Consider the following 15,903-nt stretch of genomic DNA (forward strand, 5'->3'; position numbering starts at 1 on the left):
CCAGACTGTGGCAAAAGTATAGGCTATTGAAAACCACCTCGATGGAACTGTCATAGGTGTCTTCACTTGGCTACAGGAATTATACGGCCTAATCATTTTATAAATGTATATGCTATTTTTGCCAGGAGACCTTCACGATCCAGACACCATAACTGTAATATAATTTGTGTATGGATGCACCCTGGTAAAGGTACGCCATCTTATGCTACGAGGCACTCAATTAAATCCAAGATGCCTCCCAAACTTTTATATATGCTGCCCAGACCATATTTAATGAATCGAAGTGCTATGCCGCTCGTATTTATTTAGTTCCACCAGGGTCAGCGAAAGTCTACCCTTCTTGCTCTGCATTATGTTGCAGGCAATGTGATCGTCAATGGTCCATCATGCGTATATGGTGAACAGCTACCTTAACCTCTTGTATGCAGACCAGAGAAAGAGACCTGTGTGTCTAACCTTCTACATCATGTCTTGAGTAACGTTTAGCACATGAAAACTCTATATTACGTCGTGGTGGACATGTACTGGGGCCTGCGGTGGACAATGTAATGTTCTTTAGACCTTCACAAACCTTGCCACGGACACTGTCCTTGTACACTTTGCCTATCCCTGTCACTGAGAGGCATACCTGGGAACTCTCTGGGTTTGACCCAGAGATTGCCGGGTGAGCGCTGCTCCTCCGGTTCAAGACCTAAATCCTCCGCGTTGCGGGGTCTTGACACACCCCGCTCCCCGCCGCGGGAACTCCCCCGACGTTAGTGGGAACGCCGTCAGCGGGACCGGCCACCAACGTCAGCGGGACCGGCCACCAACGTCAGTGCGCAGTCCTGGCCGCGTCCCGCAAGGGAAGGCTCCGGGTATCCAGAAATGAGAAGTTCCCAGGTATGCTGAGAGGATGGTAGATAAGCGGAACAAGCTCCCATCAGAAATGCTTAATATAGTGAGGGAATTAAAACATGCATGGGGTACACATATGTTTATCCTATATCTATATATGCCACAAGATTAAGGACCAGATACTAGGTTTCATATTTTTACAGCAAAAAAAAAAAAAATCTATGTTTCGGGTTGGCTTTCAGAAGCGTATGTAACCTGAGACTTCTTGTGGTGATTCCTTGCTATGGTGTCACATTCTGGTCTCATAAACTAACATCAATGGACTTCGTGTCAATTAGAAGAAAGCTATATAGTTGGACTGGGTGGTATATGCACTTTTGCATATCTGTCCGCCCTGCCCTAGTATAGCGCGGCTGCTGCAATTATACCTCAAACCGTCAAAGGCTGCTGCTGCTACCAAATGTTTAGATGCAGCACTAAAAACTACAAATCCTAGCACGCACTACGCATGACCTCCCGCTGACCCGGATGCACTCATGGAATATAAATAACAAAGCCACGCCAGGTCGCGTCGATTCCTAGAACGTAATTGGTTGGTAAGCCGTCAGTCACCTCATACCTATCGTCTAATTGGACGATATGTCTGCACTGAATTGACTGCCTTAAAGGGATAGTACCTTGTCCTTCCTGCAGCTGTTCTCCGGTAGTCACATGGTTGGGGACGTTTAATTTACTTTTTCAAGCAACTTTGGGGTTTGGGATTCATCATGGTGAGTGAGGTTAAAGAGTGATGTATTTTATTATGTGTGACGGCTTATTTACTAAAAATGAAATGTACCCGGGGTGTATGACGCCAATACAGGAGAAACTTTTAATGAATGTGATGCCGTAATACCTGTTAATACTGTTACAGCAGGGGTTCCATACGATGCATTCATTAATACCTAAAGATATGGGTATATTGCTGTATGTAGGGATGTTATGGATATTTACATAATTGCTGGTATATAATATGCTTGAGGATGTTTTATATTCAGTTTATTGCACTGTATGATTACAGTAAGATCCGTTTTTTTGTCTCCCCCCAGGCTGTAATGGGGATACAGATGGTGGTGACACTTCTGGTGGCCACTGTTATGCACAGAGTGTCCCCTTATTTCTCCTTCGGCCGGTGGCTCTTGTGCAATGGCAGGTAACTATGAAAAAATATCAAAGAGCTTTAAACTTTGGGCATGTTTAAATCATTTTTCCACTTCTTTTTTCTTATTTATTTTGATATCTTTTGTGTAGCATTTTGAAACCAGTACAGCAAGAGTTTTTAAAGTGTCATAGAGAGTGTTGTCACTGAAAACGAGGATGCCTCGTCCTTCGGGGTATTTATTCTTTGTCCGATGAGTATGTTCAGTGTTTTACAAAAAAGTTCATGAGATAATTGTAGTTCCCATATGGGGCAAGTGACACGTTTTTACTACAAGATTTCGGAATACATTGTACTCTTGAGTATGGAACCATTGACTTCAGCAGCCAGTTCTAGCCTTGAGTACTCCGAGGTTAACTGTGGCATAAAAGACCCTTCCGGACTGCAGTGAAGTCAAAGTGGTGTTGATGTTAGTTCTTGTCTAATCCATTGTGTTTTCAAGAAAGACTCTTTCATTCCCTTACTGTTTTTTTTATTATAGGTCATGGTTTGACAACATGATGTGAACTTGGAACCCCAATTAATTGTAAATAATAAAAAAACGTTCATGTCTGCTTTTAATTTTTTTAGCTTGTTCCGCTATAAGCATCCGACCGAGGATGAGCTTCGTGCTCTGGCTGGGAAGCAGAAACCTAAAGTTAAAAGAGAGAGGTAAAATATTTTACTTAACATTCCACATCAGAAAAACAATATAAAGATCATGTAGAAAATATTGCTCCCTAATTGTAAAGAAACTCTGGTTGCGCTTTCCTCATTATCCTAGCCAAGTCTTCCTAATCGTTGTGATGATGTTGGAGCCAGTTCCTTCTTCCAATGTTCTCCCGGTTGTCCTGGCCACTTCCTTGTCCTTGGCACAGTGGATACTTCCTCTCTACTTTGTCTCCTTATCTGTTTTTCTTTAACTTTGTGTCATTATCCTGGCCACCTACTTGTCCTCAGCATTTTATTTCTATGTTTCCCTAATAATTACTGCATCTTCTCCATCCCTGTCTCTGTGGCGTGGAAGCCTCAATGTTACAATGAGGAATCATTGCTCTTGATCATAGGATGCTGTTGCCTGCAGCGAGCAGCCCATGCACGTGCGATGCTCCCAACAGGGAAGCGGTTCATGCAACAATTATAACTGTGTTCTTCTCAGCAGCAGTGATGCTGTTGTATGGCAGGCACCTGGCTATGTGTTCAGTTATAAAATGACCCTGCATGGTCCATGATGTCTGATATTATATGCGTGGCTCTGTACACATGTCATCTGAAGATGAACATTTAACTCTGGTAACTAACAATTATATCATTATTTATTCCCACCACAACATAAAAACTTTATAAATGTGCTGCTTAATTTAGACTTTTTTTCTTCACTCTAGGAGGGTGAATGGTGTGACAGATGAAAAGCCCTTGACAGTTCCTAGGGACATAGACCTACACTTGGATACCCAGCCGATTACTACTATTGATGCCCTTGGTAAGACTTGGCCAGCTTTTCATGGAGAGCAGTTGGGCTGCTAAAAGCTATACAGTCCCATTATATAAACAGCGTAGACAGTTGCCCAGCCTGTTGGTTGCTCTGTTGGTGAGGAATGCTTGAGCCAGTTTCTCTCTGCTTCACATAAATTGCATGGAGAATACTTTGCTTAAGGAGTTATGTTGTATAGGGTCTGGTCTGTAACAGAAAGCATCAACTATATCCTGTATAAATGAACAATCCAGAATGTGGTAGATCATTCATCGCAATGAAGAAAAACAGTCCATCATCACTTCTTTAGTAGACTGCTCTTTATCACAAGATGGACCTTTTGTACTTGTATTGCTTGAGTTGTTGACACTTCTAAGGTCTTGTTTATAGTTTATCTTCAGTTTCTTCCTTTTTTATGTTTGCAGTGCTTCGCTATTTCTTGGAATACCAGTGGTTTATAGACTTCTCTTTGTACGCAACCATCATCTATCTGTTCACGGAAGGATACTACTGTCTTGTAGATGCCCAAAGTGAGATCAACATTGGAGTCCTCTGGTGTCTAATGACCATCATTTTCTCTGTGTATCCTTCTGGCACTGTGATAGTCGTAATGGGGTTGCCAGTATTCTGAATGACAATGGCAAGGTGTTTCCCCAAATTAACAATCCTGAGGTCCATTGGGAGATTTGTATGCACTGTACCCATTTCCTTACATAGATGTACTCAGTAAAGTCCTGTTCACTGTGATGCAGCACTACTTCCAATCAGAAGAAGGTGGAGAGAGATCAGTGTGTCTGACCTTTGCCTTCTTCTTCCTTCTCATTGCTATGATCGTGATGATTGTGAGAGAAGAGTATCTGGAGTTTGGTTTGGAACCAGGTAAGGGTGACCCAGAAAAAAATTGTTTGGCTGTCCCTTCTGCAACAAAAGGTGATGTGTTTTATATGATCCATGTGTTCTCTTAACAAATGAAGCTTTGTAGACTCCCTCTTCCCTTATTACTATTACCAACCACTAAGCGACTGGTAGAGCTGCCATGTTTTCTGCAGGGTACCATGTGTTATAAACCATGAAATAATTACTTAACATTGTTCCTGTTTTTACAGGTCTGACTAGCTTTACTCACAATTTGGAGCGTTTCTTCCAGCAGCAAGGCTGGCAGCTGTCGTAAGTCATTGATCTCTTGGTAAAAGCAATATTCGAGATTCTGGGCATATATTAGTATAGGTCAAGTGTGACTGTTGTTCCACGTCGCTCTTGATCTTCAGCTCTAGACAGTACAATGCACTAGCCTTTGTGAAAGATTCACTACTGCTGACAAAAGGTCCATCTGGACTCATGTTATTGCCAATTTTCCCAAGGTAGACAACACTGATGTCCTCACTACCTCTTCTGACCAGTGTCCCAGTAGTCTGTAGCACATAATGCTCTTCCTCAGAAGTATGGTACAGACTGTTGGCAACTGTGTGGTCCTTTTGAGAAGACTGTGGAAACCTGTTGTGCCCTTATGTTACAGCCAATTTATAGGGAAGGTCTTAAGCTGGGGAAAAAGACAAGAACTTGAATATTTAATGTGCACTTCAACGAGTTTTGTAGGTTTAGAATATATCAATAGGTATGTTGCCTTTGCAGAAAACTGTGAACAAGCTCTTAAGTCCAATATTCTCAAATCCTACAGGGTTCCTGTGATCAAGCTAGCATTCAAGATTGCCCTGGTGGCATTATGCTCCTTTATTGGTGGATGTCTCACCTTTCCTGGTCTACGGTTGGCACAGACGCACCTGGATGCTCTAAAGATGGCAGCGGACAGGCCGATGCTCCAGTAAGCCTACAAACAGTTTCTAGTGTTCAGTCTGGTGTTTGTTTGATATTGTATAACCCTTTATATGACAATATGGATAGTAACTACTGCACATTTTTTGTTTTTGTTTTAAAGCTACCGTACATAACCTGTAATTGGTGTCCTTAATATAACAGGCCTGACTAATAGAGACCGAGGTCTTTAAAGTATGACACCATGTAAGGTCACATTGTTGTAGAAAGAATGTGTTTTCTTTTTAGGAATTATTATTATTATTATTATTTGTTAGAGGGGGAAAAAAGCAACCTTGTTTTATTTTTGTATTCTCCTGAAGGCTCTTACTTCATGCCAGTTTCTTGCCTCCTGTTATTGCGGTAGTGTTATGGATCCGACCAATCACTAGGGACCTCCTCCTGAATGCACCAATGGGAAAGGAGTCTGTACAACTGTAAGTGCAATAATGAAACATTCTGGATTTTTAAATTGGTGATTTTGTGTGCGGATATTGTGTAGCAATCAGAAGTAACACCACCCATACGCAAAAACACTTATCCCATTTGCAACATGGACTTTCTACCTTGCTTCATTTTTTCTTCCCCTTTTTCTCCTTAAAATTCAGAATGTCTGATTCGACCTACAATACCTTCCGCCTGTGGATCATCGTGGTTATGTGTCTTCTACGCCTCTGTCTCACACGCTTCCACTTGCAGGCGTACTTGGGCCTTGCTGATAGTTGGGTAGATCGCATGAAGAGAGAGGCCGGGAGGATTACTATGTTAGAGATTCAGCGCAAGGTGAGGGGACAAAAATAGTGACTTCTTGTATACTTCTGACATCACATAAAGACAGGGGTCTTAAGTGAGGCAGCATGTCAACATCAAATGAGCAATCACAATGAGGTGGCTGTACAACCCAAAGATTTTGTGTTACTAGAAAAATACAACTTGATGGCAGATAAGAATCTTTAAGCCCATTCTTACTGTTGTGAAGACTCAGTCCTTAATGAGTCCTTGGTCTTTTCTTGGGCATAAAGCAATACTGACTCTATCTCATGGATGTTTAAACTCCTTCACTGTATTGGACTACACCATGTCTGCTTCAGAGGCTGTTCTAATTGTCTACCACCCTCTCGGTAAAGTAGAACTTCTTCAAATGACATCTAAGCCTCTGACCCTCTAGTCTTAAATTATGACCTCATGTTCTAAAGCTTAAATGCTTTTTCTCTTTCCTCCCCACTATACGTATTTAAAATCATTTTTAGTCTTTCCTGATAATTTTTATCCTGCAAACCACTTACCATTTTAGTAGCCTTTTTATGAACTATCTCCAATATGTCAATATTCTCCTGGAGATGGAGTCTTTAGAACTGTACGCAATAAGGTCTGACTAGAGATTTATAAACAGGCAGAACTTCTTCCCTCTTCCTGCTACTAATGTTTCTCTCCAGCACCCTGCTTGCTTTTTCCAAAGCTTTGTTGCATTGCCTGCTTACACTTACATCATCAACAATTACTCCCAAGTCTCTCACATCTGCTATTGCTGACATCACAGTTCCCCCAGTTCTGTATTTTGCCTTTTGGTTTTTTATGTCCCACGTGCGTTATTTTTATCCACTTTAAATAGCAGCTGCCACAATCGTTCTTGTCATTTACTTAAGTCATTTGGCTTGTTCCACCAGGAATGTCTGCCCTGTTGCAGAGCTTTGTATCGTCCTACGTTACATTTTGTAATATTATTAAAAAAAAAAAAAAAAAAGTACTGATCCCTGAGGAACCCCACTAACAAAAAGACATTTTTCTGAATATACACATGACCTGTCAAAATGCACATACTGCAACAAGAACTTTCACACAAATTCCAGGCCTGTGTGCTATTTTTGTTCTTGCAAACCTTCACATCTAAATTAAACAATCGTTTCCCTCGATGCCAAACCACCGGTGGCAGAGTCTTCTCTACTATGTGTTTTTTGTTGTTTTTTTTTGTGAGGTGGAACTGCCAACTTTCAATCTTCTGGAACTACTCCAGTCAATATTGACCGGTTAAATAAGTCTGCTAATGGTTTTGCTAGAACACTTAGGAGTTCCTTCGATAACTTTGAGTGTATCCAATGGGGTGCCATGGATTTGTCTGATTATAGTTGGAGTTGGGTTGAAGTAGAACTTCCTCAAGACATTGTCTGTAAAGACATGTTTTACATTATCTCTATATATCACATGTATGCAAACAACCGCTTTCTTTCCAAATTATGTCTAGTGTTTCCGCCTTACCTTGTATCAGATTCATCTTAATGCTATTTTCTACCTTCTCTATCTTTTCTGTATAATGCTTTGTACCAGGTCTCATTCATTTCCATGTTAATAAGTCCACATTCATACTGGTTACCAATGCAAATGTAAAAATTGAAGGATCTAGTACTAGTACGGTGTGTTTGTATGTATGTATGTATATACTTTTTTTTTATATATATATATATATATAGATATAGATGTACACATACACAGCGTTTGGTCTGGCTTTGTTTTTGCAGATCTCCCGCATCTTCTGCTACCTGACTGTGGTTGCACTGCAGTATCTGGCTCCTGTCATCCTGACTCTCCATTGTGTTCTGCTGCTGAAAACATTGGGTATGTAAAAATAGAAAGTGTTGCAAAAGGGTGATGACAATGTGTCTTTATGTAAGGAGTAGCTTTTACCTATACATTGTGAGCTATGGAGAACTGAGCAAAGTTGGGGTTGCTTTGTCAATATTACCTATTTAAAAAAAAAAATCTATTGGTTGCTAATGTAATAAGACTGATTTCTAAACTATGCTCCATAATCACTTTATACATAAGCACCATTTTGCCAGCAGGGATACCCCTCCCACCACATGCACAACAGCTTTTAGTGGAATACTTTGCCTTACACATAAATATATATTTTTTTTCTAGGTGACTATTCTTGGGGTCTTTACCCAGAGCCACCTGGTGTCACACCGGCTGTTGACTTCTCCACCCAGTCACCACCCTCCTCCATGTCCTCTGACGAGGAGGATGATTCTGAGGATGTCCAAGCTGCAGTGGAGCAGATTATGGGAGCTTTGGGTGCCTTGCGAGGCCTCTTTACACCAGTATTCTACCGTGGACTTTTTGCTTTCTTGACGTGGTGGGTCTCCATATGTCAAATTGTCACCAGCCTGTTTGGCCTCTACTTCCACCAGTACCTTGCGGCTTCATAAACGCAGGATCCAAAGGAAAGATTTTGGGCCGCAGTCTTTGAAGAGTCCCGGTACTAGGTCCATTTAGTGGCTTGGCTGTTAGACAGAGATCGAGTGAAGCAGTCCAAGTGCCATCTCAGGTTGCTTTATTATGAAATATATTTTTAATAAAATACTTGTATGCAAATCAGTCATATACAGACAGTATCACGAGTTCCAAAATTAAAGCTGGTGCTTGTGTATTATCTGGGCGCCACCTATTATAAGTGTTCCCCGGATAATGCACAAGTACCTTAAAGTCTATCTTTACATGTCTGCATTAAATGGAAGGTGCTTCTAGATATATGGAGAACATCTAGCTTGTACTACATCATCACTGTGGTAACTCTAACTATGAAGAGCCGCCATCTTGGGTAAGCTGTGTGTAATTGGTTACAGGTCAATAAAATAGCTAGGAGTGGAATGGGATGCTCCGGCCAACATCATCCACTTTAATGCATATGATTGTATAGAGAAATGTCACAATAATTACCTCCAGCAAGCTGCAGCACCGGCTTCTTGTAGGGCTTCTACCCGCACCCCTAACCCCTCCATACACGCGCATGTGTTAAAGGCCCCACCGCTGATTTAAATGGGGAGCACTTTCCTGCCAGTGATTGGCTGCTTTGAGCCAAAACTCACATGAAAATCACAACATGGAATCTAAAGGTAAATGTATTTTCTCCCCCCCCCCTTTCAGCTAAAGAGTGCAAATTAAAGTTTGTATAAAGTAGTTTAATATGCATTCTTGTTTGGTGGGGCTACATGAGACATTGGAGGTATGTTCTAATCGATATCGTGAATGAAAACAACCAAGGATACCCTTGTTTTAAAATTACATTTCAAATATTTATTCCGTAGCATTCTTAAATATATATATTGAATGTATATGGAATGCAAAATTGACAGAAAATCACGATGCAGTAGATCAAAAAAATAAGTGATGTGAGTGGCCTTGTATTTATAGGTGGGGCAGCTGAAATGCTGTTTGCTGGGAAAAAAAAAAGAAATAAAACTCTTTTTGTAACTACTTTTGTGTAATGAATATCATTTCACATTTGTTATACATTGTTTTGGTAGCCATCTGATCACAAGTATCAGTATGGTGAAGTGGTGTGGGAAGAACTGGAATTGATTTATACATCGATCAGCCATAACATTATATTGTGTAGGTCCCCCTTTTGCTGCCAAAGCAGCCCTGACCCGCCGAGGCATGGACTCCACTAGACCTCTGAAGGTGTGCGGTGATATCTGGCACGAAACCGTTAGCAGCAGATCCTTTAAGACCTGTAAGTTGCAAGGTGGGGGCTCGACGGATCCATCCTGGTGCCATGTGTTCTCCAGGTAAGCGATGCACACACACCCGGCCATCCATGTGTTGTAAAAGAAAACATGATTCATCAGACCAGACCGCGCTTTCAGCAGTGGACAGGGGTCAGCATGCGGATCCTGACCGGTCTGCAGCTACGCAGCCCCATACACAACACTGTGTGTTCTGACACCTTTCTATTAGTACCAGCATTAACTTTTTCAGCAATTTGAGCTACAGTAGCTTGTCTGTTGGATTTGACCACATGGGCCAGCGCCCCCCATGCATCAATGAGCCTTGGCCGCCCATGACCCTGTCACCGGTTCACTGCTTTTCCTTCCCTGTACCACTTTCGATGAAAACCCCACAATAGCTGCAGTTTTGGAGATGCTAGGACCCAGTCGTCTAGCCATCACAGCCCTTGTCAAAGTCGCTCAGATACACTTGCCTATTTTTTCTGCTTCTAACACATCAACTGTGAGGACAAAATGTTCACTCGCTGCCTAATATATCCCAACCGCTGACAGCTGCCATGATAACAACATTATCAGTGTTATTCAATGCACCTGTCAGTGGTCATAATGTTATGGCTGATCAGTGTATATGCATTATACAGGGCAAGATCCTCCTGCAAAGCTTAACGCATATTAAAATCAAGGTGTTGAAACCATATATCTCCTTTTAGTGAATAAATCCATTGACAGATTCCATCTCCTACGTAAACAGTATCGGTTTTCCCGTAACTGCAGCTTCCTGCCAAGGGGATCCTCACACGGTAATTCTGAGCCTTGCATTTTCTTTACCAGCAGACAACTATGGCATCTATAAAAAGAGCTTCTTACTGGTGGATCATGTCACACAAGATGAAGTACAAGCCAATTCTGCCATCACTGATCATACTCCAGAAGCGGAGCTGGTGTCTCTGCAAATACCCCTGCGGCAAGAGAGGACCCCCATGCACCTACCTCACCCACCTTCCAGGCTCCCACACCACCCCGCACAACTGTATTCCTACTATACCGTGCAGGGAAACACATAACTTGCCCCTTGCCACCAGGGACTCTGGGGTAATTGATCCTTTTGTCCCATTGTTAAGCCACTCCAGGCTGTATGATTTCTTTTAATGGGCTATACGAGAGTTGTGAGACCTGTGTTTGCCATCTAACAACCATAATGTTTATTGGTGAATCAGGTTAGCTGTGAAATGACTTTAGTAAACAGCCAATGAAAATGTATGACTATGGGTACATTTAATATGTAAAAAGTCACAGTCCTTAAAGGGACAGTATGGTTATACGAAAACAGTAATATCTGTGTTCATTTATTGCAGACATTTTCCTTTTTTCTGTTTTAATAAATGATCCACTACTTACACATTTATGAGCAAGGTTGGTACCCAAACGCTAAAAAGTCACCCTATAATTGGGGGGTGGGGTTCCGGATGACGAATATCCGAAGAAAAGGAGTATTAACTTACTTGGAACACATTTTACGCTAATTGTGTGCAATTTTCCCACATATTTCAAACCAGAATAAAATTATAATACTGACATGGGAAAATAGTAAAGTGCAATAAATCACAATATTAAATTAGTGGGACAGCCCCCCCCCCTTTAATAAATGATAATGCGCTTAATCTGCAGTGTCAGTACTAAGTAGCGAGGGAATTTCATTATTGGTGAAATATTAAGAGATCCCAGCTGCAGTTCCTTTAAATTTTTCCTTCTCATGTCCTCTGCTATTTTCCCAAGCTTTTGAACGTAGTGACGGTGAGTGCCCGAGCACGCACCATTCTACTTCTACTGTTCTATTAAAGCTTTCCCATCGCTTTAATTGATCGGGGCTGCATGAGCAGCTGGTCCCACAACAGATTCAGGAATGCCATTAATTTCCATAATTCCCTGCCAGCAATGCATGCTTAATATCCGACCCTACCAGTACAAAGAGGGCAGACACGCTGGGAAATGCTTGATGGCAATTGGCATGTCATTAGGCGCTAACATGGCTAATTATTAAGAAGCAGCAAATGCAGATGCGTCAAATTCTTCTTATTTTATTTTTTTTTATAAAACGCTGCATGCACTTACGCAAACCTCCAATTATTAGGAAATTTATCATTCCGATTACATTTTGTTCAACAGTACCGGCAGATTTTTTTTGTTTGTTAATACAGCTATAAAACAAAAAACATATAAAAACACTTATAAAAAAAAATGCGCTGCTGTGCTATTTGGAGAAGAAAATGATATAATCTCCCTATAAAATTATAAGATTGGGGTGACTGGCAGTGAAAGGGTTTCATTTATCTATTCATCAGCAGAACATTTCAGGTGGTAATATATTCAGAAGTGCAGTCTGGCGTTTCCCAGGGGGTCTTACCCAGACGTGACCCCCTAGGCTTGGACAGGGCGTGTAGGACACTTCTCAGCCATGTTCACACGCAGCCATAATGGGAGCCTATCTAATGAGAGGGGGGTGCCTACTATTTACACTTACAAACACAGGGCCTAGAGGCAGGACGCCTGAGCCCCATTACAGATTAATGTCAGGATTTTTATTAATTGTCCAGGGATTCAAACACTAAAGCAAAATTGTTTGTCTTTAACCGATTCTGTCCGTCAACAAAAATCACCATCCATGTTAAAATACTAAACGCAGACAAAAAAGAATGAATATATTTTTGTTATAAAATTTTACTTTAAGAATAATGGTTTCATTCATCGCCGATTTTAAAATTACGGTTAAAATATAATTTGGATGTGGTTATTTTTCATTGGTTTTAGTGGTAATATAAGATATTAAGTTCCTGCGGGAACAGGGCCCTTCATTCCTCTTGTATCTGCATGGTAATTGCTGTATTGTACTTGTCGTTGTCTGTAACATTTGTATCTTTGTACAGGGCTGCGGAATCTGTCTGCGCTTCATAAAGTATAATAATAATGTCAAAAGGTGTGAGATTTGTATTGTATCAGCAAAACATTAAGTAAAATATAACAGCGCCCTCATGTGGCCATCCAGAATACTGCAATGAAATCTTTGGTGGCTGACACAAACTCCTATTAAGCCATCAAATACCTGTCCTGTTTACAAGTCAACATTATTGTTTTAGTAAAACGTAATGTTTATCTCCCTTATCAATAGTACAAAAATCTGGCCTTCTACTAAAAACTATCCTAAGGCTAGGTTTCCACTTGGGTTTTTGTCCTGCGTTTTTTTTCTTGATGAAAAACGCCAAGAAAACTGCCACTGCATTCTCCTGCGTTTTGGCGTTTTTTTCTGGAGTTTTGTCTGGCGTTTTAGCCTTTCTGTGGAAATTGCTTTTTTTGACCTTAGGCAGTTTTTCCAGCCTTTACAAGTTAGAAGTTTCACCCAGCTAAAAGGGATTAGGATAAATGGCAAGTATCTGCCCCCTGATGTCATTTACTTGGTAGAGTTCTACTTAAACGCCCCGGCGGACCCTTTTGTCACTTTTCTGTGGTTTGTAAGGCCTGCTTTATTCCGAATGTCTGCTCCTCTAGGAAGATTGGCCCCAAATGATGGTGCAAATTGTTTGCTGTTGCTTTTGGCACGCAGGATCCAGTTGATGTGTCGCGTATGTTTGTTTGTAATGGCATGTTTGTTCCAAATGGTGTAGAATTCAATATGAACTTTGTTTTGTGTGAAACTGTTTGTTTCCAGCCTATTTCTCGTAGGACACACAGATACTGGGTCCATCCTCTGCATTGTAACTGTGGAAAAAACGCCATAAAAAACGCCAAGGCAATAAACCCACATGGCTTTTTCATGGCGTTTTTTCTCTCCCATAGACTTCTATTGGAGAAAAACGCCAAGATTTCCTTGCAAAAAACGCCAGAGTGTCAACATGCGGCGATTTTGAAAAACTGCCACAGAGCCCAAAAAAGCAGAAAAACGCCAAAGAGGACTGAAAAAACGCCAAACAAAAAAACGCCAAGTGGATATGGCATTCTGCGATTTCCTATTGAAGAACAGCTAACATCTGGCTGCTGCGTTTTTTCACTAAAAAAACGCCAGGTGGCGCTATTGGCGTTTTATGGGCGTTTTTAGCTAAAAAAAACCAAGTGGAAACCTAGCCTTATACATAAGAATCGGTAACATTAACTTGCTATTACAATACGGTCCAAAATTTAATCAGTCCCGTCAATGATGTAATACAACAGAATTAGGCCACAGTACTCTTGCTATTAGATGAATGTCAACATCTAAATACATTATTTGATATTTTGGCTTTACACATGTTTAAAAACTAGAATTGACAAAGACAAACCAGTGCATTAGGTAAAGCTGCTCAGAAGCTTACAATCTAGAGGGAACGGGGTAAAAACAAACATAAGGTATGGAGAAGGGGGAGAGATAGCGTGGGGTTTGTATTAGTGGCAGGTAAGATCTAGGTAGATCTAGATCCGGGATAGATTACAGAGGAGAGAATCTTGGGTGAAGAATGGGAGGATGTGAGATTTTTTTTGTTGTGTGTGCAAGCACCAGGATCTGGCAATCGACTGAGTCATCAAGTGTGATTCTATAGGATACATCTGTCATACAATGAATAAAAACAAAGATTGCACAATATTTTTTTCTCTTTTATTTAATGTACAGTCTCTTGGCACAGATATTTAAAATATATATATATCTATATATTTATAAACATATTTACCAAAAGTGCTGCCACTGCAACACAGCAGAACACAAGACAAAAAGCTTATTCCGTTAAAAATAAAAAAATACATTTCAGCTTTTCAACAGCAGAGACTTGTAATGCAGCGTGTATATAATGCGTGGCGATGGAGAACATCAAAGTGCGAAGGTAAGACGGCCATGCATTGTTCAGTAATATGTGCTTGTGTCCTACCCGAAATACACAGCAGTGTATATTGTGTGAGTTTGTAGCCCGACTCCTTGACACTAGAAGTGTCTACTGTGTGCTGACTGAAGCAATAAGAATATATATAAATGTACATATATATATTTGTTATAAATCTTGAGGTCACAGCGAAAAGCAGCTTATAAGGTGGAGATAGAGAATATCTTAAGATCTCTGTTATTACTCTCATAATAGAACTAACAGATCCGTTTCTGCGATCAGCATACACGGAACATGAGCGATAGCTCTCTTAGTACTCTTTATATAGTAAAATAGCTATCAGAGAGAAAATATATTTTATATTTAAAGCAGCAGTTTCAAACGCTTTAGACTGCTTAGCATCTCACGTGCCCCCTGTGCATCTAACCCCTTTGAATTTACCCGAATTCACGTGCCCCCTGTGCTATTGTTGGCTTGTGTAGACTTTTGTACGATGACCAGGGCCGGCCCGACAATGGAGCCGAGTGGGGCAACCGCTCCAGGCGGCACTTTTTTTTTTAAAGCGAAAGAGAGAGAAAGGGGCCCTCTCTCTCCTCTGCGGGGAGTCTCCCTGTTCGGTCTCGGTGCCGGCTTGTAATGCTGAGTGCAGGAAGATTACCTCATTTCCAGCGCTCAGCATTACAAGCCGGCACCGAGACCGAACAGGGAGACTCGCCACAGGACTGCTGAAAGGTAAGTAGAAGGGGGGGGGGGGGGTAGATAAGGGTAGATAATAGGGAGGGAGGGAGGGTAGATAATAGGGAGGGAGGGAGGGTAGATAATAGGGAGGGAGGGTAGATAATGGGGGGGGGGGCATTTTAAAATTCGCCCCAGGCGGCATTTTGCCTTGGGCCAGCCCAGACCATGACCCACCACAAGTGGACAAACTAGTTTTAGTAGGATATGCTTAAACAAGGATTCATAATTTCTAACAACTGGATAGCTATTTAGCTATGGTTCTCAAAGTTGTAATTATTGTACATTATTTACTGTTCAATACAGAACTCAAATATAACCCTTTAATAAGTCCTAAAAATATTGGTTGGCTTCAGTGGTTGCTTCTCCAGCATTCCTTACACATTTGTCTACCCTAGTGAAGAGATGCATTTCATTACACTTGATTTTCATTTTGGCAGATTACAGTTACACTTATAGCCCTTAAAAATAACAACACAATAAGAAACAGCACATAGTAAGTCACTATATACGTAA

At 41.1% G+C, this 15,903-nt stretch overlaps 1 protein-coding gene across 3 annotated transcripts; it reads left to right on the forward strand.

Moving 5' to 3' along the window:
* The first annotated feature begins 1,931 nt into the window (after positions 1-1,931).
* LOC149280843 (transmembrane protein 161A) lies at positions 1,932-8,506 on the forward strand. Of its 3 annotated transcripts, XM_089500009.1 has the most exons (12): positions 1,932-2,029; positions 2,606-2,686; positions 3,400-3,497; positions 3,914-4,070; positions 4,216-4,367; positions 4,595-4,655; positions 5,167-5,310; positions 5,624-5,737; positions 5,909-6,083; positions 7,817-7,913; positions 8,220-8,257; positions 8,288-8,506. In XM_089500009.1, the coding sequence occupies exons 1-12, from the start codon at positions 1,932-1,934 to the stop codon at positions 8,504-8,506; spliced, it is 1,434 nt and encodes a 477-aa protein (XP_089356135.1). The 3 variants fall into 3 exon arrangements, with proteins under 3 accessions (XP_089356135.1, XP_089356134.1, XP_089356133.1); XM_089500008.1 differs by having other exon boundaries at positions 8,220-8,506; XM_089500007.1 differs by having other exon boundaries at positions 2,606-2,682; positions 3,393-3,497; positions 8,220-8,506.
* The last annotated feature ends 7,397 nt before the right edge of the window (positions 8,507-15,903 follow it).

The sequence above is a fragment of the Sceloporus occidentalis genome, unplaced genomic scaffold (genome assembly GCF_023333645.1).
Source record: "Sceloporus occidentalis isolate IW3139 unplaced genomic scaffold, rSceOcc1.0.p SCAF_145, whole genome shotgun sequence".
In the NCBI taxonomy this organism is placed as follows: domain Eukaryota; kingdom Metazoa; phylum Chordata; class Lepidosauria; order Squamata; family Phrynosomatidae; genus Sceloporus; species Sceloporus occidentalis.